The 27,315-nt window shown below is 32.1% G+C and overlaps 12 protein-coding genes and 1 non-coding gene across 13 annotated transcripts; 7 read left to right on the top strand and 6 right to left on the bottom strand.

Moving 5' to 3' along the window:
- Positions 1–89: 89 nt before the first annotated feature.
- BX664DRAFT_317339 (FAS1 domain-containing protein) lies at positions 90–1,733 on the bottom strand (the record flags this gene model as incomplete). Its single annotated transcript, XM_051542742.1, has 2 exons — positions 90–1,318; positions 1,376–1,733. 2 exons carry the CDS (start codon positions 1,731–1,733, stop codon positions 90–92), a joined length of 1,587 nt encoding a protein of 528 aa, XP_051397000.1.
- A 214-nt stretch (positions 1,734–1,947) lies between these two features.
- BX664DRAFT_340429 (major facilitator superfamily domain-containing protein) lies at positions 1,948–4,054 on the bottom strand. Its single transcript, XM_051546825.1, has 7 exons — positions 3,805–4,054; positions 3,644–3,732; positions 3,221–3,582; positions 2,861–3,156; positions 2,623–2,806; positions 2,479–2,550; positions 1,948–2,319 (listed from the first exon to the last, which is right to left on the bottom strand). The coding sequence occupies exons 1-7, from the start codon at positions 4,006–4,008 to the stop codon at positions 2,021–2,023; spliced, it is 1,506 nt and encodes a 501-aa protein (XP_051396999.1). The 5' UTR covers positions 4,009–4,054; the 3' UTR covers positions 1,948–2,020.
- A 2,304-nt stretch (positions 4,055–6,358) lies between these two features.
- Positions 6,359–6,981, bottom strand: BX664DRAFT_340427 (uncharacterized protein). The gene is made up of 3 exons (XM_051546824.1): positions 6,840–6,981; positions 6,576–6,763; positions 6,359–6,493 (listed from the first exon to the last, which is right to left on the bottom strand). Exons 2-3 carry the CDS (start codon positions 6,638–6,640, stop codon positions 6,388–6,390), a joined length of 171 nt encoding a protein of 56 aa, XP_051396998.1. The 5' UTR covers positions 6,641–6,763; positions 6,840–6,981; the 3' UTR covers positions 6,359–6,387.
- Positions 6,982–7,100: 119 nt separating this feature from the next.
- On the top strand, positions 7,101–8,167 carry BX664DRAFT_340426 (uncharacterized protein). The gene is made up of 2 exons (XM_051546823.1): positions 7,101–7,869; positions 7,943–8,167. The coding sequence occupies exons 1-2, from the start codon at positions 7,145–7,147 to the stop codon at positions 8,088–8,090; spliced, it is 873 nt and encodes a 290-aa protein (XP_051396997.1). The 5' UTR covers positions 7,101–7,144; the 3' UTR covers positions 8,091–8,167.
- Positions 8,168–9,608: 1,441 nt separating this feature from the next.
- Positions 9,609–9,679, top strand: BX664DRAFT_t116. The gene has a single exon. It is a non-coding gene; the product is annotated as a tRNA-Ala (tRNA).
- A 236-nt stretch (positions 9,680–9,915) lies between these two features.
- On the top strand, positions 9,916–11,557 carry BX664DRAFT_340420 (Ribokinase-like protein). The gene is made up of 7 exons (XM_051546822.1): positions 9,916–10,044; positions 10,101–10,116; positions 10,209–10,292; positions 10,349–10,456; positions 10,528–10,611; positions 10,682–10,799; positions 10,868–11,557. The coding sequence occupies exons 1-7, from the start codon at positions 9,988–9,990 to the stop codon at positions 11,421–11,423; spliced, it is 1,023 nt and encodes a 340-aa protein (XP_051396996.1). The 5' UTR covers positions 9,916–9,987; the 3' UTR covers positions 11,424–11,557.
- A 101-nt stretch (positions 11,558–11,658) lies between these two features.
- BX664DRAFT_340416 (uncharacterized protein) lies at positions 11,659–13,230 on the top strand. Its single transcript, XM_051546821.1, has 6 exons — positions 11,659–11,787; positions 11,841–12,100; positions 12,206–12,617; positions 12,691–12,816; positions 12,899–13,006; positions 13,070–13,230. The coding sequence occupies exons 1-6, from the start codon at positions 11,721–11,723 to the stop codon at positions 13,153–13,155; spliced, it is 1,059 nt and encodes a 352-aa protein (XP_051396995.1). The 5' UTR covers positions 11,659–11,720; the 3' UTR covers positions 13,156–13,230.
- Positions 13,231–13,763: 533 nt separating this feature from the next.
- BX664DRAFT_352597 (heavy metal-associated domain-containing protein) lies at positions 13,764–14,093 on the top strand (the record flags this gene model as incomplete). The annotated part of the gene is made up of 3 exons (XM_051547683.1): positions 13,764–13,769; positions 13,841–13,916; positions 13,978–14,093. The coding sequence occupies 3 exons, from the start codon at positions 13,764–13,766 to the stop codon at positions 14,091–14,093; spliced, it is 198 nt and encodes a 65-aa protein (XP_051396994.1).
- A 187-nt stretch (positions 14,094–14,280) lies between these two features.
- On the bottom strand, positions 14,281–15,452 carry BX664DRAFT_317334 (uncharacterized protein; the record flags this gene model as incomplete). Its single annotated transcript, XM_051542741.1, has 2 exons — positions 14,281–14,919; positions 14,979–15,452. 2 exons carry the CDS (start codon positions 15,450–15,452, stop codon positions 14,281–14,283), a joined length of 1,113 nt encoding a protein of 370 aa, XP_051396993.1.
- Positions 15,453–15,748: 296 nt separating this feature from the next.
- On the bottom strand, positions 15,749–18,310 carry BX664DRAFT_340408 (uncharacterized protein). Its single transcript, XM_051546820.1, has 3 exons — positions 16,838–18,310; positions 16,132–16,725; positions 15,749–16,048 (listed from the first exon to the last, which is right to left on the bottom strand). Exons 1-3 carry the CDS (start codon positions 18,234–18,236, stop codon positions 15,948–15,950), a joined length of 2,094 nt encoding a protein of 697 aa, XP_051396992.1. The 5' UTR covers positions 18,237–18,310; the 3' UTR covers positions 15,749–15,947.
- An 844-nt stretch (positions 18,311–19,154) lies between these two features.
- On the top strand, positions 19,155–19,920 carry BX664DRAFT_340407 (SCP2 sterol-binding domain-containing protein). Its single transcript, XM_051546819.1, has 4 exons — positions 19,155–19,300; positions 19,377–19,507; positions 19,590–19,692; positions 19,758–19,920. Exons 1-4 carry the CDS (start codon positions 19,193–19,195, stop codon positions 19,803–19,805), a joined length of 390 nt encoding a protein of 129 aa, XP_051396991.1. The 5' UTR covers positions 19,155–19,192; the 3' UTR covers positions 19,806–19,920.
- Positions 19,921–20,124: 204 nt separating this feature from the next.
- On the top strand, positions 20,125–21,691 carry BX664DRAFT_285475 (phosphoribosyltransferase-like protein). The gene is made up of 3 exons (XM_051541672.1): positions 20,125–20,800; positions 20,862–20,992; positions 21,062–21,691. The coding sequence occupies exons 1-3, from the start codon at positions 20,216–20,218 to the stop codon at positions 21,492–21,494; spliced, it is 1,149 nt and encodes a 382-aa protein (XP_051396990.1). The 5' UTR covers positions 20,125–20,215; the 3' UTR covers positions 21,495–21,691.
- A 152-nt stretch (positions 21,692–21,843) lies between these two features.
- BX664DRAFT_340403 (galactose mutarotase-like domain-containing protein) lies at positions 21,844–27,275 on the bottom strand. Its single transcript, XM_051546818.1, has 26 exons — positions 27,018–27,275; positions 26,767–26,885; positions 26,513–26,651; positions 26,284–26,444; positions 25,970–26,225; positions 25,692–25,900; positions 25,524–25,588; positions 25,374–25,452; positions 25,242–25,316; positions 25,045–25,157; positions 24,821–24,941; positions 24,632–24,727; positions 24,432–24,565; positions 24,265–24,373; positions 24,067–24,163; positions 23,882–24,001; positions 23,643–23,817; positions 23,514–23,571; positions 23,398–23,413; positions 23,268–23,276; positions 22,993–23,198; positions 22,896–22,931; positions 22,588–22,816; positions 22,408–22,510; positions 22,176–22,346; positions 21,844–22,089 (listed from the first exon to the last, which is right to left on the bottom strand). Exons 1-26 carry the CDS (start codon positions 27,181–27,183, stop codon positions 21,855–21,857), a joined length of 3,297 nt encoding a protein of 1,098 aa, XP_051396989.1. The 5' UTR covers positions 27,184–27,275; the 3' UTR covers positions 21,844–21,854.
- Between the last annotated feature and the right edge of the window lie 40 nt (positions 27,276–27,315).

Below are 27,315 nucleotides of genomic sequence, written 5' to 3'. Positions count from 1 at the left end.
AGACATCGGTTTCAAATGAATTTTTTTTTTTATTTTTCAATCTTCCATAGAACAATAGAAAAAAAAAAAAGGGATTAAACTAAATCAAATCAATCTACATCTACTTCTTCCTCTTCATGTTCAAGGGTTGTATAGCCTTCTCGACGTCGTTTCCACCATAACCATAGATAATATCCACCACCAACAATAAGAGCACTAATGGCCAACACAGATAAAACTACCAAAAGGAAAGACCACCAAGAAAGAGGATGATTATCATCTGAAGGTATGAGTACCCTATCGATTTCAATAACACCACCACCGTTCGTCACCCTACCAATAGTTACCACTTCCGCCTTGTCTTGCAAACTGCCTTTGACATGAACTGTGTAGATATCAGATGTCTTTTGATTGTTCTGTACCAAAGTGATCATCACCTTTTCATTATCATCCAGTGTATCGAATTCTGTTCCCAATGTCGTGATTTCCTGATGTTCATCCATATTTGTACTTCCATGATCTTTCTGTTTTTCTTGTTGATTGGATATATCAAACAATGTCATTTGAGGTATGGCCACTGGTAAAATATGAAGTCTTGCTACACGATTCAACAAATCTTGATCTTCAAGGAGTCGAGTAAGGTTCATCTTGGCAAAGGCACGATCACTAGGAGCCAGAATGGTGTATCTTCCTGAATAAGATTCACTTGTGTCTAAAAGATGCATCAGTTGCGCTTGTTCCATCAAATCCAAAAAAGCATTTTTCCCCGAACTTGTCAAAAGGTCATGATTTGTCACTTTCAATAAGGAAGGAAGTTGTACCCGATCCACTTTGTGCACTACACCATTCTTGATCAGCATATCATCTTCATCTTGTTCTTCCATCACCACTTTGCCAATCACACTACGATCATTACCATCTGCCGCACCAAACCCACGTAAAAAGAGTCCCTTGTCTGTCTTGTTCATATAAATGTTTTCTTCATTATGTTTTCCATCACCAAAAGAGAGTGTTGAGACGCTATATTCACCAGGTGCCATTTCGTCGTTTGTATAATAGATCCCTTGAATGGCATGGAAAAGAACTACTTGTGCCAGTTTTTTCTTGTTGTTAGGATGGAGTAAGTATTTTGTAAGCATGCCGAGTCGTTCAAAAGCATCATTGGTAGGTACAAATAAAGTGATGCCTTTTGCTGTCTGTATCACATTGTTGGATCCAGAGGCATATGCACTTGCTACAAACGTCGATAAATCAAGGTGGGTAGGGAGTTGATCCAATACATCACGAGGTAAAGTCACTGATTTCGATACTGGGTAAATATAATTTGCATTGGTTGCCACTAAAAAAAAAAAAAAATGAATCATCATGTAATATTTATTTATTTATTTATTTTTACCTGGTTCCCCTGTTACCACGGCGTCACCAAATTGAATCGATTGTTTCTTTTTTTCAGAATAAAAGGATTTATCTTGTACAGTGACATGGACTCGGATACGTTGTTGTTGATGTCTACCTAGTAATCCACCACCTGCCTTTGTTACCAAAAGGGCTCCATCTACTAGTTCTTCCGGAGCATACCGGTGCTCAATAATGTGATAACGTAGCCATTCATCAATATCATTTTGAGGTATCATTGTTTCATCTAAAGCTTCATTGGTAGGTACCAAGACTGTTAATTGTTGTTTGTCGTCATTATCTAGATAATCAGCAAGTCCATAGATATCGAAAAGGTCGACGAGTTTGGTTGCATTCATCCCCTTTAACACATGTCGCAGTGTAGAGTTTTCAATAGCATTGTAGTCGTTTGATATAGTTTGGTAAGAAGAAGTAATAGTAAATAAAGAAAACAATAAAATCAATAGAAAGTAATAAGGTAATACAACTGTGGTCGTCATAATAAAAAAAAAAAAAAAGACGAAAGAGAAAAGTAGTGAAACAAAAAAAAAAAGTAGCATAAATAAGACGGAGGATTTTTCAAAAGCCGAGATACATTTACATTTTTATTTTCACGTAGATAATAATACACTAAATTTAAAGAATATTAAGGACGGTATACGAAGGAGACATCTTCAACATCTGTTCTATCATCCACTTTTTTTGAATAATCAAACTGACCAGCAGCAGAAGGTTTGGCAGGAAAACCACGACGAAGGTTGGCACGAACAAGGGACCATCGAACATAACCATATAAGAAGAAAGCGATGATGTTGGCACCAGTAAATCCAAGCATAGCACCCAAATATGGAGATGATTGATTGTCCATCATTTGAGGTCCAACAAAATTACCAATGGTGTACCATACTAATTGACTTGATGTGTAGAATACCTTTTTAGAATAACCTATATAAATAAAAAGAAGAGAATGATGAGAGATCAATGATGATTTGATCATTTGGATAAATATGAATGGTTGATAATAGATGGAAGATCAAGATGGGCAATCAAAAAAAAAAAGGAGACGGGGAATAATCGTTTCATTATTTTTATTATTTATTTTACCTTTCACATTGTTTGAAATACTTGTTTGCATCAAAATATACATGGGAGTACATCCGTAAGCAAGATAGATACCTAGATCGAAAGAAAGAAAGAAGAAAAAGGTCAATATACTATGAAATCAGTGTCTCCTTTATATATATATACCTAATAATTTGACAGGACCATGACTGATCAATCCAAGTAATAAAACACCAGTCATAGAGATTAGGGTCATTCCCATTGCAACAAAGCAGATTTCATTATATCGTCTTGATAAATAAGTGGAAATGATGATAAGTAAGGCTCCACAGCAACCATTGGGTATATTGAGTAGAATCGATTGTAAATTCTAGAAAGTAGAATATTAGTATAATATATATATATAAGTGTAACCATGACTTACGGTGAAACCAATCTCTTGAATGATTTGTGTAGAAAATACAGTAAGACTTCCATTTTGGAGATTACAAAGACAAGACAGGGCACAATAGCAGTAATATTTTGGATCCTTAAGGGCTTCCCAGACATGATTGATATTGAAAGTAGTATCTTGAGCTGTTCCACTATCCAACATGCGTTCATCAACAATAAGAGATTCTTCAGGAGTGAGACGAAACCATCTTGATTTTGGATGATCAGGCAAGAAGAAGAAAAAGACAATACCAAGTGTAACAGTGACGGCACCCCAAATGATAAATCCTATTAATAAATAAGCATTAAACATTGTTATTGAGTACAAATCATTATTATAAATTTGTCTTACCATATTGCCAAGCAGATAAACCATTAAGACCTTGCATATTTCCAATACCATAACCAATCAAACCACCCAAAGCAGTAGCAACAGCATTTGCAATAAACATGGAAGATACATAAAAGATTTGTTCATGTCGTCGATAAAAGGAAGCAATCAAGATAAAAATACAAGGATAGGTGACAGCTTCAAAGAAACCAAGAATAACACGACAAGCAGCCAATCCACCAAAACCTTTTGACAGTGCAGTACAACCTAAACTGACACCCCAAAGAACCAAAATAAGTCCCATATATTTTGATATTGGTACTCTTTGAATTAAAAAGTTGTTGGGTATCTGAAAAGCCAAGTAACCGACATAGAATAAACTCCTATAATGTTATTCAATAAAAGATGTCAAAAAAAAAAAAAAAAAGAGAATGGGAATCTTACCCTACTAGAGCAAATTCGTTCTTTGTAATATGTGTATCTTCATATAAACCAAGTACAGCAGCCACATTCAATGTTGATTTATCAGCGAACTATTTAAAAGAATAAAATAAAGAAGAAAGACATGAATATAAATTTGTAAAAGGGAGAAATTAGATTCTTACCTGTACAAATAAAACAATACACACCAATGGAAGGAAACTCCGATCGATCTTACGTTTGAGTCTTTTTTCAGCAGGTGAGTAAATAAAAGGTGTAATAGTATCATCTACTTTCTCGATTTGTTCCAAGGAATCAATATCTTTAATACCAGTCATTTCGATCTTATGATCTGTTGTTGTATCATCTGTTTCCCTTTTATCAGACATAATTAGAGTGTGTGAAGAGAGATAAAAGGAAAGAAAGAAAAAAAAAAAAAAAAAAAGAGAGAGAAAAGTGAATGTTTCAATTTATATGCAGCAGATGGGAAATGCGGATCATGAAAAAGAAAATATCATCAATCATCATTCACAGTCATTCCTTTTTAAGGTTCCTATCCTTTTCTTTCCTTTCTTCCTTTCTTTCATTCATTAAATCAGTTTATAACTTCTCATCTTCAGATAACAAAGAATGATACGAATCAATATTCAGTTATCAATCATCAAAAAAAGTTAAGATTCCTTCATTTAGTGGTAGAATTTGTCTAGAGATAAAAAAAAAAAAAAAAAAAAAAAAAGAGGCTGATAGATATTAAGGTTTTACTTTCTGAAGTCCGAATGATCCAAAAACTTTAATGCTTAATACCTGTCATTATTCACACACTTTTTTTTTTTTGACTCATTCATCGTCTTGTTAGTCTTTGAGAACAAAAGGAAAAAAAAAGATCAAGATCAAGAAAATTGAAAATGAAAATGAAAAAAAAAAGAAAATGGATGATGACAAAGGAAAAAAAAGGTTATCTTTGTTCCTATCCAAGATAAGCGAGTTTATCTTAAAAAAAAAAGCTGATAGTTTCACTCTCCGGTTCCTTTAATATGCAATCTCATCATCCTTTAAAACAATAGCATCATCCAGTCTTAACATTCATATTGACAGTTTATGCAAATAAGCATAGTTTTATCGTTATTGTTTACAAACAAACTATGAACTTTGTTTTTTTTTTTTAAAAAAAAAATCAAGAAGTGGATGATGATTTCCCTTTTCCCCAGGTTCTATCTTCTTCATGTGCTCAGTTCTCACGCTATCAAAGAGGTTGGTATCTATTCAACATGATGATTATTTTTTTTTTTATTCGTGACACACACAGACTACTGGATTTTTTTTTGGTATTAGATCCTTCATTTCCCAGGATTTGTCTAAGAATGATTTATTTTCTATACGCACGCCACATTATGTACCTATATGTAGATATTTAATGAATCCATCAGAAAATTAATACACACACATATATTTCATTTTTTGATAAAAAAAAAAAAAAAAGAAGAAGACGCATATGATAGGTACGAACGATTGATATTCTTGTTTTGTATACTATTGAGAAAAGGGCAGAATTAAAAAAAAAAAAAATTACCCAAGAAAGGAAACAACCAAATATGGTTGATGTCACATGATCATTTTCCTCGATTTTCTATGCATTAACGACAGACTGTCTACTTGATCCACTAACAAAAGAAATAATCATAAATAATATACATGTCTTTTGTTAATGATGCTTATACGGTATGATAATGAATTTAAGCTTAAAAATAGGATTTGAAAGGTTGATTTGATCTATATATATATATATATTTTTTTTTTTTTTTTTTTGAAAATTTTGAATTCTACAGCCAAAAATTTCGAACTCCCCAGCCAAATTTTGGCTGTAGAATCCAATCGTCGAGGGTTCATCAGGCAATTTTTCAAAAAATCGATAAAATCTTCTTTGTGATTATTTCACATTACGTGGCAATGCAAGCAATAAAATGATATTAGATGATATTAGACTACTTTGAAGAGGAATCCAATGGTGGTAATTTCATTGGATGATGATCACTATTGGATGAGGGATGAGTGTTTCTATTTTTATTTTTTAATTTACTATATAAATTAGGAGGTAACATATAAACTGTCATTAATACAAGTAAAAGAGAATGATGTCAAGTATGTCTCTTCCAAATTTGAGTCAATGATGATCATTTATGAACGAGAAATGAAAAGATAAAATTTGCCTTGTCAGATTTTGGCTATAAAAATCCATCATCAAGGGGTTGCTAGATCGTTATATAAAGAAATACCTTTTTTTTTTTTTTCATCCTCTTTTAAGGCGACCGGTAGATGTGTACTGGTGCACTAATGAAATATTTTTATGCGTGCATTGAGGGAACACATTTTATGATATTATTAGTGAATAGTGGATGGATGACTTTTATAAAGTTGTTGAATTAGTTGATATTTGTATATAATAAAAGATGTATAAAAAGATAAACGAGATTCTTAAAAGGGTTTTTTATTTTAAAAGAGAATAACATGATAGATGTTTTGTAAAATAAAAACCAAGATGTATGTATTCTAAAAAAAAAACAAAAACAAAAAAACAGATAAATAAATAGGCAGAAAATATAAACGGAAATAAAATAGATATCTATGAATATTGAAGGATGATGATTGGATCAGTGAGGAGAATATAGTAAAAAAAAAAAAAAAAAAAAAAAAAAAAAAAAAAAAAAAAAAAAAAAAAAAAAAAAAAAAAAAGAAGGAACCCAATGTCATACTGGGGATCTCATTTAAAGCTAAAGTCCAAGTGACAAATAGAGTCCAATCAGCTGTACCGCATCGTCGAGAAGTAATAGCACGCACCAAAAAAAAACAGGGACCAATAGAGATAGGGAAAGCGCACTATTAGGTTGATTTCAATATCAAGTAACAGCAATGAGTATCATTTTGCAATATCCTTCTTTTTTATTTTGTATATACTTACGAATTTAGAGAGTTACTGATACACAATAGACATCCATATCCAAAAAGGTGGGTTCTTTCCATCATATACACGAAGTAAGCTACCTGTAGACTATCGATCAAGTATCATTCCAGTCTTCCACCTAGTTCCTAGCATGTCAACAATATCTTGGTATCTATTTCTGTGTTCATTGCCGTCCAAATCGAGTTCTTGAGACAAGAAAAAGAAAAAAAATTAATATTATAAGATAAAAAGTTAATATTATCAAAAAAGATTGTTGCTTACCCAGTTCAAAAAGAAAAAAAAAAGAAGCAACAAAGTTGATTGAGTAAGCTCTATTACCAGTAATGTTATACTTATAAGGCACTATGTTGATTTGTAGTCAAAATGTAGAAAGAGAAAAAAAGGTGAAGAAAAGGTAATAAAGAAGAGGAAACAAAGAACATTTTTTTTTAAAAAAAAAAGATCGAACGGCATTTTAAAAAAAAATTCAATCAACCTCCATTTCATTGTTCTCCCTTTCCTTTTTTTTTTTTTTTTTTTTTTTTTTTTTTTGGTTCCTCTATAATAACCTTATACCCTAATCAACCATGGAAGACACAAATAAACTCATTCTTAAAACGCTTTTACAATTATCCAACGAAATAAGAAGTTTATCTGCCTCGACCAAAAGAATGAATGAAAAACTGACAGCTATAGAAACCAAACTATCATTTTACGAACGTGTCAGACATTCACCTTCTCCTGCTATTAATACTTCAGATGAAACAATAATATCAACAGAGCCTATGACACGTATATTACCACCACATAAAAAGGAAAGTGTAACTCGAAAACTCAAGATGCTTATCAGTACATCATGGAACAAGAATAAGAATGGGATTGAACGGACTGAAGAGGAACAAGCACGCGCTTATGAAGCACTTTTGGATTTGGCAAAGGATACTCTAGAACAAGTGGATGACACTATGTTTTTACCAGGTCGAAACAAGACATTTTCCAATTTAGAACACACATATCAAGAAATATTAGTAGATCATTTTGAAAAGGCAGCTTCAGGTATTGGTTTACACTTGAAGGATTGTGCAAAACACTGGGCAGCAAGAAGACTTTTGACACGGGAAATGATCAACTCTAGTCGACAGAGCATCAAACGCAAAAAGAATGACAACAATGATGAAAAGAAAGAAGACAACGATGCTGACAATCACAATATCACCAGTGACAATAGTGACATCAAGGAGAATATCACTGACGATAGCGATAACAATGACATGAATGATTGTGATAATCACGATGATATAGATCACCAAGTGTAAGTGAATACTTGTGTATTGACATTCTAATTCATAAATGATTTTTTTTTTTTTTTTTTTTTTTTTGGATAGTGAATTTGTAGATAATTCTTCCTCACCTGCAGAACAAATCTCGTCACCTGATGGCATGATCATTGGTTCTCCTCATTCAGCACCCAGTCCCTCTCCAGCAAAACGACAACGGCAATTGAAGGAGGAAGATGATACCATTATTACTTAGTCATTAGAATAGCCATTACATTAGTTTAGTTTAGAACTTAAAAGATAAAATAAAATAAAAAATATCGTCTCACTTGATTCTTTTTTTTTTTTTTTTATGATTATACATTCCGAGAAGTTAACCTGGTTCTAATCATCAAGTCATGTCAATATTTCATGACAGTTTATGCTGACATACTTCCAATGCATCATATTCAACATTCCTTCTTTTATTTTATTTTTTATCGTTTTGATGGTTCTTTCTATGATTTCGTACACGGTTTATTATCGTATGGCCTTTTTTGTATATACTTTGCGTTAATTCTTCACACTGTTTTACACAATTCTTTACATTTAATAAAATTGTTTTATGTTTTCTCTTTATCTACAGCCGTTATTGTCGTTATCATATTCCATCTATAACTATTAACAATAAAAATAAAAAATAAAAAAAAAAAAATAAAATAAAAAAGAAAATTCAAGTCAACACACTTAGTAATGCAATATTCTACATGATCAACAAATCAATACGTTACATCAAGCATACGATATAAATGATCATACACATATTTGATTTCAAAAGACGCTAGGAGACTATGAAGGCGTTTATTTCCATCAAATCTAATACTAATCAGTAATATATATATATATATATATCAAGTGTTTCTAACGATGACTACTTTTCTATATAACTAATCTATGTATCTCGATGTCCAAATTTGTTTCAATAAGGTTGCAACTTCTATTGTCCATTTGTTGTCATTCATTCCATTCAAAAGCCAATATATTTACATCCATTCGCTCCAAGCAAGGACTGATCATTGTTAGATTGCCACTTCATTGTCTTTGTAGTTGGTCAAGGTGATCATCTATGAAAAGGAGAAACAGTAGTGTGAGTATATTATTGTACTATTTATTATATTCTACAAAGATTGTTCCTTCAATTCTCCTTGTTGTTCTATCTACATACCATAAAAATGAATAAAGCCATATCTAAAAATACAAAATAATGAATATTAATAAACGTGTTCAACATTTACAAAAAAAAAAAAAAAAAAAAAAAGGTTCTACCAATTCCTTTTCATTCTTACCATTCATATCCCATCAATCTACATTCCATTCACGTGAAATCTGTTGATCATGTCCACATAACTATATAAATTGATACATCGAAAAAGTGAAAGCATCATTCAAGTGAATTGATACAAGAAGTTTTCTTCTGATTTCATACCTGCGAGGTGATATTGTTTCCAATAATGAAGATAATACATTGAAGAGAAAACCATTCATAGGTATATGTGTGAGTTAAAAAAAAAAAAAAAGAATGATATACAATTTGTCGAAAGATCAGTATAAAAAGTCTAAAAAAAAAAAAAAAAAAAAAAAAAAAAAAAAAGGTAGTTCAAAATCACATTCTTTTGAATGAAAACCGGCAACATATCAACCAATAAGAATAGACCGGCATTTCATTGCCCAATCAAAATGCAAAATTTTTCAAATGAAAAATATATAGGAAATTTAAGCCCCGACGAAAGTTGTAGGGGCCGTAGTATAGTGGTATTACGCATGTTTCGCATACATGCAACCGGGGTTCGATTCCCCGCGACTCCAATTTTTATATAAAAACATGCTTTTTTTTTGTTTGTTTTTCTTTTGTTACGTCCAAAACGAATTGATAAAATAATATTAAATGTTTTTTTTTTTTTTTTTTTTTTGATTGATGATATTAATAAAATATTTGTTATCATCTGTGATTTGAATGATCATTCAATCATTGTGGGGACAAGTGACATCTGATTGGACGCGGTGATTAAAGTTTTTTTTTTTTTTTTTTTTTTTTTTGGAGGGTCATTATATCTTGAGCTTTTCCTATTTTTCTTTTCTTTTATCCAAACCATAAGTAGCAGTAATTGATAGTAATGACAAACCTAGAGGATTCACCTTCATACAGAGTGCTTAGTATTCAATCACATATGGTAATAATTAGTATATCTATTACAACATAATCTATAACTAACATATTCATTCATAGGTCTCTGGGTATTGTGGTAAAATGAACACCAAGAAACACCAACAGTAAAATAATTTGCCTAATAACTATATCTTTTTTTTTTTTTTTTTTTTTTTTTTTTTGTAACAGGCAACAAAGCTGCAGCCTTTCCATTACAAACTTTGGGATTTGATGTTGATATTCTTAACACTGTACAATTCTCCAATCATACAGGTAAATTCTACAAGTAGGAAACTTAGCTATTTATATAACTTTTGCATTTATAATAGGATATACATCTTGGACAGGAGGTCGTCTTACTGATGTAGATGTTCAGCAACTTTTCGATGGACTTGAAGCTAATGGGTTGATGGACCAGTACACTCATGTCTTGACAGGTAAAGAAAAAGCGATATGAAAACAGATTAAGTATTTTAATGTAATCCTTTCTGTTTGTTGAACTATTTAGGATATATTGGCAACTTTGACATACTACGAACGATTGAAAATAAGGTAAAACAGCTCAAGGAAAGAATTCCCTATTTGATTTACGGTAAGAACGGAAAACACAATGGTACTATATTTATATATCCTTTTTTTATTCTTCTTCTTCTTCTTTTTAGTCTGTGATCCTGTGTTGGGTGATGGTGGACGTTTGTATGTCGCTCCTGAAATTGTTCCCTTATATCGTGATGTTTTATCAGTTGCAGACGTTATTACTCCAAATCAATTTGAAGCCGAGTAAAGAATTATTAAAACAAATATAAATCTTAAACTTCTAATTTTTTTTTTTTTTTTTTGATGAATAGGGTTTTATCAGATATCAAGATTATCAATCTCAAAACAGCAAAAGAGGCGGCAAATCAGATCCATGCTTTTGGTGTTGACAATATTGTGATTACTTCCATGGTTCTTCCACCTGAAGATGTACCAAAAACTATTTTATTACCTCACAGCAAATCGACTGAATCTGCCAGCAATACTAATCATCAACCTCTGTATTGTATGACAAGTCAGCGACATCCTAATGGAGACGTTCAACAGCATCTGATTTCTTTCCCGACATATGAAGGCTACTTTACAGGAACAGGCGATTTATTTTCGGCATTAACAGTAGCAAGAATCCAGGATTATCCTCACTCATTGGCTCAAGCAATTTTTAAGGTGGTAGCGTCTGTGAATGCAGTGACTCGATTGACTTGGGAACATCAACGGAAACAACAACATGGGAATGATAAAATGATAGTGGACAAACCAAATGACCCTAAATTGGTACATGCCTGTGAATTACAAGTCATCAAAGGAAAGAAGGAAATAGAACATCCTGATCTCATTGGACACCAAATTTTGATGGTAGAATTGTAGTTTTAGAAATACCCCTTTTATCTTGGTAGTATTTACACTTTATTCCTAAATTTAATGTAGAACTATCATTATCATTATTACTACTGTACTCTTATATTTTTATTGAAAATAAAAACTTGTATTATGGTCTTTCATCATGTGGAAAATTGACTACCAAAAAAAAAAAAAAAAAAAAAAAAAAGTTGGTCGAATGGTGGGTTTGAAAATCTTGTTCAATTTTTCATTTGGCTTTTTTTTTTTTTTTTATATTTTCTTTCTTTCTTTCTTTCCTCACTTCATTCCATCGATTTACATTTAATGACTACTCGCAACAAAATATTGATAACAGGACTTCCAGGTATTGATACATTTCAAGTAGTTCAAGGTAAAAGCAAAATAAATCAAGTCAATTGTCAATTATTCCTAACCTCCGTTTAGGTATATTTACTTCTTCTGGACAAAAGATACCAACAAAGATCAGCACGACTGTCGAGGAACAACAGAAACAAAATGATCCTATAGCGGGAGTGATTGTACCATGGACAATCGACAACAAGTATTACACGGCATCCATCGACTTTTGGCTAGATGAACCTGATTTGGATTCACTGACAGAAACTATTGATGGTTATGGCAAGAAAGAGAATGGTGTCACTCAAGTCATCGATGCTTTCATTTATGTATTCAACAAATATCAAGTAAGAAAGAAAAGAAAAAAAAATGAGAAATGATTTCACAAGAGCTCATATCTAAACTTGGTGATCTCTTTTTTTTTTTTTTTTTTTTTTTTTATGATGCAATAGCAAAATAGTTTTGACCCTATCAAACAATGGATGTCCTTTTTAGAAGTATGTGATCCATCCATTCGTCTATGTATTGGAATGTCATCATCAATGGAAACAAAAGCAACTCAAACAACAACAACGGATAGTTCATCGACTGATGTATTTGAAGATTGGTGTCTGGAGAATCAATTCGATTATATAGATATGGATCAGCAACCAGAAATACCTATGGATAAAAAAGGATATGACCTGGTGGTGGATGCTTTACATACAAATATGTGGGATGGATTAGTACGCAAAAATGGACAGACAAGTAGAAAGCTCCCTGATGTGTTTGAAGCCGCTCTTTCTGATAATGATGATGATAATGACGACGACTTTGAACAATCATTGAAGAACATAGAAGATGATGGTGAAGAATGGATCAAAGGTATATATATATATATATAAACATGTGGTGGTTGGATGTGATATCTCATTCCTGTCTATTTTTATTATGGTAGAAATTGAAAAGCTGAAACTAGAGCATGATAAGCTAAGAAAGAAAGATGAAACAAGAACATTGACAGCAAGTGGCAAGGATATATTGGACTTTGACAATGATGATGATGATGATGATGATGATTTTGGTAGGTGACAGTCTACAAGAAATGGCATGCTTTGGAATTTTCCCTATTCTCATTCTTCTTATACCATTTATATTATTATTAGATATGCCATCAAAAGAAGAGATTGGTCGAATGCATGATCAATTATTTGGAGATATTGATCAAGATGATGGACTGGACAAGGCACTACAATCACTTCAAGCCATGCGAGGTAAATGTCATCAAAAAAAATATTATAACGATCGAATTCATTTTAAACATATCTATATTGTAGAAAAAGGAAAAGATTTACCAGATGAAGAACGAAGGAAGATGGCGGCTCAAGTAGCATTGTCATTTGCAGCTCAACTCGGACTCTAGGAAGGCAATGGAATTTTATATTGATGATGTATTTTAGATTGTTTTTATTTTATTATTTTTTATTTTGAATAAACATACCTTTTTTTTTTTTTTTTTTACGTCAAAGCATAGATGACAAATCATTTTCTCCTTATTTCATAGCTGACCCATGTGAAACGTGTTCATTTTTTCTTTTTCTGCGTTATGGTTAGAGATTTTTTATTGTATTGGGGTATATTTGCGGTGACCAGCATCGGATCATTACTTTACCTTGTTATTACCACCCAAAAACCCTACTTTTCTATAAAATGTTACTTTCTTGGTCTTTTTATTTCCTTCTCTTTCTTTATTACTTTTTTCTTTTATTTTATATTTCTTCACTATCATGACATTATCATTTAATTTTTTTCTATCTCCTCCACTAATTCTTATGAAAAAAAAAAAAGTACTTGAGGACAATCAATGAGGAGGATGATCAGCCAATGAAAATTCACAACAGCACAAATCGCTCACTTTTTTTTTTTTTTGTCATATAAAAAAGCACCTCACTGCTTTTTTTTTTTTCTTCTCCTTTTTTTTTTTTTCTGTAACATTCTCCAAATACCCTTACGATTACTAATATTTCTATAATGGCTGTAAGTATGAAGAATAGGTCATTATCTCTTTTTATTTTAGATGACGAATAGACTGATAACTTTTTTTATAGCAATATACTTTTACTGTTGAAATGGCTTGCAGTGGATGTTCTAATGCTGTGAAGCGTGCCTTGACTAAACTTGAAGGTAATAATAAAAGGAGGGTATGGGAAATATGTATTTACTTTTGCTTTTCATGAAACATTAGGTGTGGACAATATTGATATTGATTTGGAAAAACAAACTGTGGTTGTGGACACAAATCTACCTCGTGAATCTGTTTTGGAAACCATCAAGAAAACTGGCAAAACAGTCAAGGAATAAATTTTAGTTATCTACACTTTATTCAATAAACAAACAAGTTATATATATTATTTATTTTGATAGCACTTGAAGAAAATGGGATGAAGATAGATAGAATAAAATGATGATAGTTTGGGATAATACAAATGAAGGAATAATAATAAGAGAGAGAGACTAGTATCTAAGATTCAAGGAATGTGTTTGTATTTCAATGAGATGAAAAAGGTTGTTGACCACTCCAAAAGATGGTGATTTCACCATCACCCACGGTAGAACCTAAACTATGATTCGTCACAGGTCGAGAAGAAGGTTGTTCATCATCATCATTTTCCACCGTATATCGATCGTCTTGGAATGGATCTTGTTGACCATTTGATGATGGATTCTTCAATTCAAGTGTGTTGGATCGTGATAAGTCGTCAGATTTAGTCAAAATGGTACGTACTGAATCACCTCTTTTCAAATCACGTACAGTGTTGACACGTAAGATTTGCGGCTTTGCCCGAGTCACTTGTACTGCATGATGTGAAGCTGTTTGTGTTGTACTGATCATTGAATGGTGTTTGCTACTCATATCATCATCATCATCATCATCTATTGAATATTGAGAATGTCGAGGATCTTGGAATGGATTTTCTACTGCTGTATTGGAGGATGTGGCATGTGGAGTTGCTGTGGAGGAGGTTGTCCAAGGTTGATTTGATTTCATATAAGAGTTAGTTGAAGAAGAAGAAGAAGAAGAATGTGGCCGTTGTTGCTGTTGATAGTATGCTTCTTGTTGAATATGATAGGAAGGTGGGATGTAGGCAATTGGAATGACACCAGAAGTGATAGAATGACAAGTTGACTAAAAAAAAAAAAGTTATATAAGTATAATCCTATTTAAAAATACAAATAAGGACTTACATCTCTAGTATTTTCAGACATAGGACGTGGTATATCCGAAAAATCATTAAGTGAGTTGTGATGATTGTAATGTTGTTGTTGTTGTTGTTGTTTGTGAAGTCTTGTGGTTGTATGGAAAGCGATAGGTAAAGTAGTTTTTGATTTTTTCCTATATTGAAAGATACAATAGACCAAACCACCAACAAGAATACCACCACCTAAAAGACCACCTACAAGACCTCCTATCAAAGCACCATTGTCGTTGTTGTCATTGTTGTTATTGTCTTGACCATTGTTAGAGTTGGAATCAGATGGAGAGAGTCCAAGAGCTTCTTTACTCATACATTTAGAAGCAGGACATTGACCACAGTTGGACATGGTACCTAAAACACATACTTGGTCATCAGAACAACTAGGTTGACATTGGGCAATACAATTAGAAGGTGTACAAGAAGAAGCTATTGAAATAGATGAGAAGAAATGGTGAGTTATCATGATAATAAAAGTTTTTTTTTTTACATTGTGCTAAAGTTGATGTAGATAATAATAATAATAATAAAAGAGTGGAGATCAACCAGAAAGTGGCTATTCGTTGAAGAGAATGCATAGAAAGGAAAGGAATGATTATATGATCATGGATATATAAAAAAAAAAAAAAAAAAAAAAAAGGGAAAAGGGAAAAAAGGAAAAATGGAAGGGAACAATAATGAGAATAAAAAAATAAAGGTTACACAAATAGTTTATTGCTCTAAATTAGGAATCGATCAACAGATTGGTTAGTCAAGCAGTAACTATGATAAAAAAAGTAAAAATAATAAAATGTTTATTAAAATGGTATAAATAAAATAATAAAAAATAAAAAAAATAAAAACTATGACAAGACTAATAGGTAAAATAGTATTATATATATAATCCATAGGAGGGGGGGAATGTGTAACAAATACAAAAAAAAAAAAAAAAGATAAAAATACTATCCAAAGTTTTCCCAAATCAAAACATCACTTTCAAATCATCTGATCGTACAAAGACTCCTCTGTTGGGTGTTGAATCAAAATATCGTATGTTTTCATAAGATCCATCATTCTTGCCAACTAAAATATATTTAAAAAGAAAAAGAAAATCCCATTATTTATTTATAAAAATAGTAATAATAATTTTTTTTTTTTTTTTTTACCTCTACGATCCAATTCTACTCCAATCCATATACCATCTGCAAATGAAACAGGTCCAACATATTTTACAGTTCCCACAGTTAATACTGGACGTCGAGTTAATTGTACACGTTTTCCTACTACAATCATCGATGATTTTCGTTGAGCTTGTTTGGTCAAATCTGAATGTAATATACGTCGAAGCCATCCACGTTTCTTTTTTGGTGATCGTAAAGGTACTGTTGCCCATGAAAAAAGGGTTGATTTGGTAGTAGATGATGATGATGCTTTATTGTTCTCTTGTGAAATTGGATGTACATGTCGTCGTCGATGAGAATCTGGTTCCATGGATTCTAACCATCCTTTAATCCATCGTGTCAATGATTTTGAAGAATCATCTCGTCGATTGTTTGAATAAATAGAGGTTACATTGCTTTGTAAAGAATACGTTCGTTGTGTTGTTGTAGATGATCGTCGGGACATATTGATAGATGCTGCACTAGATGATGGATAAGATATTTTTGGTGGTGGAAATATAATAGTAAGAAGACTTTGTTGAACCAAACCTTGATGTTTTTCCAAGGATTTCACTAATGATCTTGCTGGTACATCAAGTTCTAAAAAAAAAAAAAAGAAATCTTAAATTTTGTCCATCTGATCTACTATGATTTGTAATACTATATATATATTTTCACTTTTTTTTTTTTTTTTTTTTTTTTTTTTTTTTACCAATAGCTAATGCTTTCAAAGTATTTGTATCCAAAATATCCAAAGCAGCCATTTTTATAAATTGATCCAATCTAGGAGACATATAAGAGAGTATAATATCTTTTGCTACACTGAGAATATGTTTGACTTGAGTATGATAAGATACAGCATGACGACACATAAGATCACGGACCAAACCTTGATAGAGTAAACCAGCATTCATAATATCCATTTGATCTTCCAAAACATGCATAAAGAGGTATTCCAAAAAGTCAAAAGAATAAGTAATCCCATCAATACAAGATAATAAGGCAGGATATTGAGAACAATAGTATTCAAAATGACGAGCAATGAGTTGAGTGGATTTTGCTTGTACCAAGGCCAAGGTAGCATGAAGAGAACGACTCCAACATAATAAAGGATCCATGGTAGATAACAAATTGGTGGCTAAAAAACAAGAATGAAGAGATTCCACAGCATTACATTTACTGACACGTTTGGATACAAGTTGTGATAACATCAATGAATGATCACTGGGAAGATGATCCAACATTCGAGCCATCATTCGGTGAGTCCAAAAGGTTGGCAAGCATTTTTCAGGGTCATGTGTCAAAGATAAAATAACCTTGATGTATAATTGATATAGAAGGTCATCCTCTTGTAGAGTGGTGTTTTTTGATTTTGATCTATTGTTTTTGGTGAGAATATGAAGAATGGTGTTATTGATAGTGGTGAAATCGTTGAATTGTTGTATATTTCCATTGATGAATTCAAAAAGTTGTGGCGTAAGGCAGGCACAATCATCGCAGTAACAAGTCCATTGATGTACAAGTTCCCCAAATAAATCTGCTACCTTGATGCATAAATCAGTCATTCCAAAGTAATCAGCCGCCAAATAAGTTTCCTGAAGCAAGTATAATTTTTCTTGTTCATCTATCTCGTGATCAAATAATAATAATGATTGATTTGGTTGTTGTTGTTGTTGATATTGTTGCTGAGTGCTATCCAACCATCCTGACATTGATGTTGAGTCACGCGAGTAATACATATAATGAATGACAGAACTGAGTCCCATTGAGCTTAATATAGTGGAAGGTAGACATATAATTGGTATTGATGATTCATAAAAATCATGTTCAAACATAGCTGCAAAATAAGGAGAGTGTTGAGAAAGTATAGATTTGTCAACTTTCCATTCATGTTCTGTTGTTCCATCGGTTTTATGTTTTCGTGAATAATGATAAGGAGAGTATTGCATATCTTCAATAGTTGTTAATGTTAAAAGGTCATTGTTGAATTCTATTGTCGTTTCTGAGAAAAAACCAGGATCGTCGGCTGTTTTTGTAATGAGGGTAAGTAAAACAGTTGTTGTATACTTGGTACCGTATTGTTGATAATCATTACAATACTTTTGTACCATCACTAATGAGAAATGAAGAGAGAGAAAGTTTAAAATAACGAAAAAAAGTAAAAGAAAAAGAAAGGAAAAAAAAAAAAAAAGAGAGAGAAAAAAAAAGGGGTGACAAAAAAAAAAAGTAAGAAGAGAAAGAGAGGGGTAGGGGATTCAAAAAGGTATTCTTTGTCAAGCGTGGGGTGATAAAAGCTTGGTTTCTTGAGATTTTATAAGTATTAACTTTACCAGGGATTTTATTATTATTTATTTATGGATAAATGACCTTTTTGTAGCACGTTTCAAAGAATTCTTTTTTTTTTTGTAAATATATAAAATCTAAAGATCTTCATCCCTTTTATCCACCACTACGCCACTTTTTTTATTGGATGTTTACCCTTGGTGGGAAATCAAAAGTACATTCGGAAATTCAAATCAGGTTCATGCAAACAGTCTACTGATATGGAAATCGCGTCTTATGACCTGTATATAATGATTAAAAAAGATATATAGAAAAATTATCATTTGAAATATGTTTAGTTGATATTATCATTTTTTATCAACTTTTTTTTTTTTTTTTTTTTTTGTTTTCGGCTAAATTATGCCAGTAAGAAAAAAAAAAAGGTATTAATTGATTTCCTCTTTGGTTGGGGGTAAGATACCGTCATCAAAGAGTAAATAACAAAGGTATAGAACTTTATTTGAAAAAAAAAAAAGACTCATCTTTTATTATATTATTTTGGATGAAAGCCCTTTTCTCACATTTTTATTCATTTCCCAGCTAAATATTTTTTTTTTTTCTTTGGTTCTCTTTCTTCCCCTTTCTTTTTTGGTTTCCGGCCTTTTCTTTGGCTGGCTGCATGTGAAATCATTTTTACACGTGAAGGAGGATGAATATAAAAAAGACAAAAACATAGGCATTCCTTTCGTTTTTTTTTTTTTCTTTTTTTTTTTTTTTCCCTTTCTTTCTTCATTACCTATATACCATGTCTGATATTAGAGTACCTGGATTCAAAAGTTCCGAAGTGATTGCTCTACTTGATAAACACTTCAATGCTTACTCTGCTGATGAGAAGGCTGCTTTGATCAAAAAGGTAAATAATATATATATATATATATGTTATATTAACAAACTTCTTTTTTTTCCTCTCTCTCTCTCTCTTTATTTAGGTGAATGGTGTCTTCCAATTTGTTATTAAAAACGCTCAAGGAAAAGAAGAAGTTTTTACAATTGATTGTAAGAAGGAAGGCAAAGTTGTACGTGGTAAAGGTGCTGTCAAGGCTGATGCTATTATTACCATGTAAGTTAATATAAAGGACGTGGGAATAAATAAATAAAAAAAAAATTCGAATAATCTAATGTAATATTTTCTTTATTTTTAGTGGAGATCAAGATTTTGTTGATTTGGCTGATGGTAAACTCAATGGACAAAAGGCTTACATGTCTGGTAAACTCAAAATAAAGGGTCAAATGATGCTTGCTATGGTAAGATTAATAAAGAAGAATGAATGATGAATTATGTAAACTAATTTATTTTCTTTTTCTATTAGAAACTTGATAACGTTTTCAAATCCATCAAACCAGAATCCAAGCTTTAAAGAAAATGTTGATATTTGTATATTCTTTGTAGTTGACTATTTTAGTTTGATTTTTTCTTTATTTAGTTGCTTTTTTCCCATAAGTTTTAAATAAAGATATATATAAAAAAAGGAATTCCTTAAAAATGCCGTGTTTTGATATCTTCTCTTGTTCTCCTCTCTCTCTACTTTCACTATACTAATTCTTGTATGCGTTTTTTTTTTTTTTGATTAATTTGATTTCCGCTGCATCTGCCATCTTCATCATCTCCCACCAGTCACGTAGTCATCAAAAAAAAAAAAAAAGACAAACCGAATTCATCTCCACTTTTTTTTTTTTATTCTTTCTTTTCTTTACTTTCCTTTTTTTTCTTTCCTCTTATCCCCCCACTCATTCCCTCTTTTTTTTTTTAATATAAAACCAATCTAATATGCGGAATCTTGTTGTTTTAGGAGGATCTTCTCATCCTGAATTAACCGAAGCAGTATGCCGTCGACTTGGCATTCCACCTGGTCAAGCAAAATTAGGGAAATTCAGTAATCATGAAACTTCAGTTGAAATCAAGGAATCGGTGCGTGAACGTGACGTTTATATTATTCAATCGGGTTGTGGTAATGTCAATGATAATCTTATTGAACTTCTTGTTATGATCAACGGTGCCAAGATCGCTTCTGCCAAACGTATTACTGCTGTCATTCCTCATTTCCCTTATTCTCGTCAACCTGATGTTCCCTACAAGTCCTCTGGTGCTCCTTTAACTTCTTTACCTCCTGCTACTCCAAAACAGTCAAAACATATCGATGAAGAAGACGTTGGAAAACAATTGATGCGAAAACTTGCCGTTACTTCTTCACAACAACAGGAAGATACTGTCGATGATCCTGCTCCTCTTGCTGCTTCGAAAAAGAATCCAGATTATCGTCCTTGGTTAGCTCGATCTGGTACCTTGATTGCTGATTTATTGACTTGTGCTGGTGCTGATCATATTATTACTATGGATCTTCATGATGCTCAAGTAAGTATATATTGTGATGATTAGCGGAGATGACTCATACTATTACCTTTTATATAAAAAGTTTCAAGGTTTTTTCGATTGTCCCGTTGATAATCTGGTTAGTCGTGCTTTGATGATGAAATATATTCGATTACATCTTCCAAATTATCAACAAGCTGTTATTGTTTCTCCTGATGCAGGCGGTGCCAAAAGGTAAAAAAAAAAAAAAATCCAGCAAAATAACCAAAATCATGATGAATAATGGAATCATATTATATTAAGAGCCACAGCCATTGCCGAAAAACTTTGTATGGATTTTGCTCTTGTACACAAAGAACGACGACAAAAAATCACACAAAAGACAGATTTGATGTTAGTGGGTGATGTTCGTGGAAAAGAATGCATTCTTGTGGACGATATTGCCGATACCTCTTATACTATCACCAAGGCAGCTAAGATGTTACGTGATCATGGAGCTCTCAAGATTTATGCCATTGTCAGTCATGCTTTACTTTCTGCCAATGCTTTGGAAAACATCGAACAAAGTGCCATTGATCAATTGATTGTTAGCAACTCGGTACCTCAAGCTCAACATTTACATAGTCCCAAAATCAAAGTTTTTGATGTTGCTCCTCTATTTGCTGAAGCTATTCGTCGTAGCCACTTTGGTGAATCCATGTCTTTACTTTTGAACCCTCGTTATGATTTAGATTAGTGTTTGCCTCATTCTATACATTCCCACACATACACATTCATCTATACACACAGTATATATATATATATATTTATTCTCACAAACACAGTTCCCAATATTTTTTATTATTATTATTATTATTTAGACATCTGTTTGTATTGTAGTCTTTTTCATGTTTCTCTTTCTTCAATATCAATAAACACACTAGTGCTTTTTGAAATCAGTGTACATTTCTTTCACTTCATTTAATTGTTATCTATTTCTTGGTGAATGATACTAGTTGACTAATAATGATGATGATGATGATTGAATAACAGTGAATAATATATATATAAAAGTTTTATTTTTTCAAAAAAAAAAAAAAAAAAGATTGGACTATAACTACAATTTGATTTTCAATGTCATGACTTGAAATGGTTTGATTTTGAGCAAAGCACCTTGAGCATGTTGTTTTTGTTGAGCTTCCAATCGCAAATCTACCATATCATCATCAAGCACACGAAGATTGGTACTAAATGTTCGATCCACCCTTTCAGCTGTACTTGTCATTTCATATACAGTTTCTAATTCATCTTCCAAGATATTACATTGTTGAATCGATTTCATAGGCAATGAACTATATACAACATAAATACAGTTAAAAAAAACAATGAATTTATATACTTTTTTTTTTTTTTTTTTTTTTTTTTTTTTTTTTTTTACCTATGGAATCTTGCAGTCGCATGCCCTCCATAGGCTTCATAAAGTCGTATAATCAAATCATCAGAGTCTTCTGCCTTTTTGATGGTATCCAACACAACATTTGGAGCTCCTTCAATACGGAATTGAGGTACTGATTTCGCTAGACTATTCACTTGATTGATAGACATGACACTAAAAAATAGGATTAATAGGTTGATTTGCCTATTTTTTTTTTTTTTTTTTTGATGCTTACCGTGTGATCAATGGGACATTGAAATTGAATCCTTCTCTCACAACATCTGATTGCATAAAATGATTTTCATGTGGATAGATGGCATACCTGAGAACATGATGACCTGATATGATTCATCATAAAAAAAAAATTAAAAACAATGTGTACACGTCATAGGATAAAAAAAAAAAAAAAACTTACCAATATCACAATTGGAATCAGGTGCTTTGGGTGATCGAATTAATGAAAGTCGTAAAACATTGCCGTAAGCAGAGTAACCATACTTGCAATCATTCAGTAAGGCAACACCACAACCATATTCAGACATGTCCGCAAATTTATGAGCAACAACTTCAAACTTGGCACCATCCCAGGAAGTGTTGTAATGTGTGGGGCGTTGCACTATACCATATTGAGTCTCGTAGAATACCTACAAAGAAAACAATCATCATTGAATATATATATAAAAAAAAAGAAACCAATATCATTCATTTTTTTTTTTCACTTACGTTGTCTGCCAAAATATCCCAAGCAAATTCCACTTTCTATCAAATGAAAAAAAAAAAAAAATTAATTTGATAGTCATCAACATATTCAAGTTCATACCAAAAATTGTCTATTTTCATTCCAATCCACTTCAGTTTCAAAATCAATACGTCGCGAAATGGCAGTTAGGATAACACATTGTCGAAGTCGGCTAGTATCAGATATCCGTTTTTCAATCAGTAAAGCTGCCCTTAATGGCCCATGTTCCAATATTTGCACTGAACCTTCTTCCGCAACAACACCTTTTTCCAAATGATATATCTCGACTAGACAATTATAACAAGAATATGGATTAAATCTTTAGCCAATACTGATGATTGATTGGTTCGACTTACCATCCCATGCTATGAAAAGGGCCAACAAGTGATATCATATAGTAAATATATAAAGTGGGAGAGAACAAAAAAAAAAAAAATGAATATAGTGATCTTCAGTATATTTTTTTTCTTCTATTTTGATCTTTACCATCCCAGAATAATGGCTATAGCAAAAAGCACAAGAAAAAAAAAAAAAAAAGAAAAAGAGAAAAAGCATCATGTTAAATTTTCATACTATGTAATAAAAACTAATTGTTAACCTACAATATCTTCATACATCTTGAATACGTTTCCTCGTTCGCCTTGCTTGATAAATTCGCGCCTATATCAAAAATGAATCAAGATGATATTGTGTTAGTATAAATACCAATGTAATCTTTTTTAATAATTTACATTAAAGATTTATCATATAATCCAATAAGGTGACCAGATTTGTCAAAGGTAACTTGAATATATTTGTTTTCCACCAAGATATTGTTGCTCTGATCCATATGTATTTTTACTGGTTCAAAATCCAAACAAGTCTTCAAATCATATCCTTTCGCACCTAAAGGAGGAATATCATCCACTAAGAAAAAAAAAGAAGTACAGTGTCATTAGTTTATATATGTATAATGTATGGTCTTATTTACCTAAAACATAACCAGTTCGACCAAATGCTGAATTCTGTGCCAAAGATGGTAAGCCTTCCACAAGTGGTATCTCCAAAATTTCTTGTCGTGGCCATGCCAATGTGTTGAATACACCAATAGCTATATTATGATATAAAAAAAAAGGAATATTAACCTCGAATCGATCTATAATAGTTTGATATTACCTTTCTCTTCGCTCATGATAGGATTTTCCCACCCTAGTAATTTGTCGACCAAGTCATCACGCATTTGTTTCCCATGCAAGTCGATTTTCGTATACATCTATGATATTCTCCAACGTCATGATAAATAATAATAATAATAATAAAAAAGGTGTGAGCATCATATGCAAACTTATGAATGCATTTGATATTTGGTTTTACCTGTAAACAATCATCATATACCATTTCAATGGAAGAACCAGCCATGACATCATGGAATTGTATCAAGCAAATCATCTTCCAAAACTGTTCGAATTCAGCCACCGGGTACCTATGTAAAAAGAGGACGATCAGTAAATTAACAGTCGTTGGATAATGCTATTACGTACTTGTAATTTTGATCTTTCATGATATGGGCAAATGAAGCCAGCATTTCCAAATCACGTAATAGTAGTTCACTACTTCTATTGAATTTCTTGCATAATGCATGTGTTGTATAAATTCCCCGATGTAATTCAAAATACTGATAAAAAAAAAGGAGTTAAGTAACAATACTTTATTCCTTTTTTTTTTTTTTTTATTCACTTACCAATTCCCCTTTCCAACTGCAAAGTGCATCTGTTGTTCGTTCAACGTTTTCGTAGAAATCGATTGGCGTACTGAATTCTACTTTTGGTAATCCATCCTAATAATAAAATAAAAAAAAAATAAAAGGATACATTACTAACATACTCACATACGAATAAATAAATTGATATTAGTCATATGACTTCTTTACCACATCTTTCATTCTTCTTAAACGTTCAATCATACTTGCCAAAGGTCCACCACCACCATCACCGTTTCCATAGACTAGCAAACTTGAGTTGGAATATTCCTTGTCTCGATGATTCTTCACACTAACGAAAAATGTACCAAAAAAAAAAAAGATCAATAAGGAAGTTGATTCGACTGGATTATTATTGATATCATGTCCCTTTATTTTTTTGTTCCTTTTCTTACCTTCGTATAAGTTCCTCCGGAGAACATTGTGCATTGTAAGTTTCAGAAGGGGCCATATGAGTCAAAGTTTTGGTTCCATCTAGGCCGATCCACCAAAATGTCGTCATTGGAAACTACAAAACGAAGATTGTATAATAATATTTATTTATTACACTAGTACTTTTTTTTTCTATTTGTGTGTGTGTTGTTCTATTTACCTTGTTGACATTATTCCAAGAAAGTTTCTGTGTAAAGAAATACTTCATATCTGCTAATTGTAAGAGTTGAGGTAACTGCTCAAGTAGAAAAATATATGAGTAAAACGAATGATCTGATAATCACGTTATTACCTGAGAAGAATAGCCAAAGGAATCAGGTAACCAAAACACTTTACATCGTTTACCAAAATTCTCTTCAAAAAAGCGTTGCCTATTCATATACAGGATACACAAGGGAGTGAGTATACTGATTCTATCTACTTTCACTATTTATATAAATACCCAAGTAGGAATTGTCGACATAAAGCCTCACCACTAGGCATATTTGTATCCATTTCTATCCAAGTCTATGCATAAATAAATAAATAAATAAATAAATAAAAAAAAAAAAAACCAGAAATCTGGAATAAATAACAAAAAGAATATCTCCAGTTTTGTTCTTCAACTTACTCCACCAGTTGGCAAAAATTGACCAATCGCAATCTTTTCTCGTATTCGTCCCCAAAGATGTGCATAATTCGTTTTAACCCATTCATATTGTTGTGCTTGAGAACATATAAATTTATATTCAGGATAACGATCCATCAAATCGATTTGTGTAGACCAACTTCTTGCTGCTTTTCGAATTGTTTCTTCAAATGGCCATAACCATCCCGTATCTAGCATATATATATAAAGTCAATAAAGAGTAATATATTAGAAAAAAAAAAAAAAAAAGAAAAGCTTACCAATATGACAGTGTCCAAGAGCATAAATTTCATGTTGTGCATCACCATTCTTGGATGCCAGGAACTCCGCTGCAATGACAAGGCATGTCATGATAGTAGAATCATCTCCAGGTACGAAAGTGTTGACGATACGATTAGCAGTATACATTGCTTGAGAAGATCGTAGTGAATCTGGTCCCAAATCCTTTGCCATCCCCAGAATGATTTGGAAATCATATAAGAGTTGCCATGCTGGTTTGTTTGGTACTGCTAAATCCTATAATAAAGTTAGTCATTTCATAAACGATATGATCTTATTTCTTTTTTGTTCTTACTAATTCACTCAGATTGAAGAAACGATTCGGATCAGGGGGACCAATCAATCCATTTCCGGCGCCAAACATTCCGTTGCAAGCCATTTCCACATAAAATTGTATAAAATCATCCCCTTGTGCTTGAGTAGTCAATATATAATCATGTCTTGCATCGCTTCCAGCTGATCATCAATAATAATAATATCTATCTAGTTAGAAACCATATTGTACTTTTCTCATCCAAACTTACCTCCACCTGTTAATCCTTGTAAAGGCATTCCATCCATACTCCAAATTAAAGCTTCATTATCAGCGTTCCAAATAAAATGTACTTCTTCACCAGCAAATTCCAAAGGAATACGTATTTGGACATGAAACCAATGTGTAGACTTTCAAAAGAAAAAAAGAAGAAGTTGGATCAATTGTCCCCATACTTTTTTTTCCCCCGCGTTGCCCCGCGTCAATTTCCATTATTTCCAACCTATTTTTTTTTTTTTCGTTTACCCAAGATGGACCAAACCATTCACCTAAATGAGTCGGTCGAAATTCTTGTTGCACAGCTTCTTCAAATGTAATTCGTTTCAAATCCGGTACACTGTACACCATTAATGAGATATGATCCTCTTTCAAAAATAAAAAAAAAAAAAAAAGAAAAAGAAAAAAGTAAAAGAAAAAAATGGTGAGAATTGGTTTCCAGAATTACCAAAAAGCCAATATGAAAAGATGGTATATACGTGTTTTTTTTTTCAAATTACCTGAGTTTGTACGTGCCTTATAAAGTTGTGAAAGAAGATTGATATCGTTTCCATTGGCGCCTCCACTAATGAAATTGCTGCATCTGTCAATCGTGATGCTGCGTATAAGTTTGGGACTTTCCATGACTGCCGGTTCTCGTTGTTTACAAGGTAAGTATCGCTGCATTCTATTCTTATGATATCGATATAAAAAAAAAAAGGAGAGAAGAAATGCAAATATATATGAAAGAAAGGGATTCAAAACAGAAAAGTAAAAGAAGAGAATAACGAGAGAAAAAAGCAGGGAAAAAGACCAATT

This window comes from Halteromyces radiatus (genome assembly GCF_025201355.1).
Source record: "Halteromyces radiatus strain CBS 162.75 chromosome Unknown BX664scaffold_8, whole genome shotgun sequence".
Taxonomy (NCBI): domain Eukaryota; kingdom Fungi; phylum Mucoromycota; class Mucoromycetes; order Mucorales; family Cunninghamellaceae; genus Halteromyces; species Halteromyces radiatus.
This window is presented reverse-complemented; position numbering and strand designations above follow the sequence as displayed.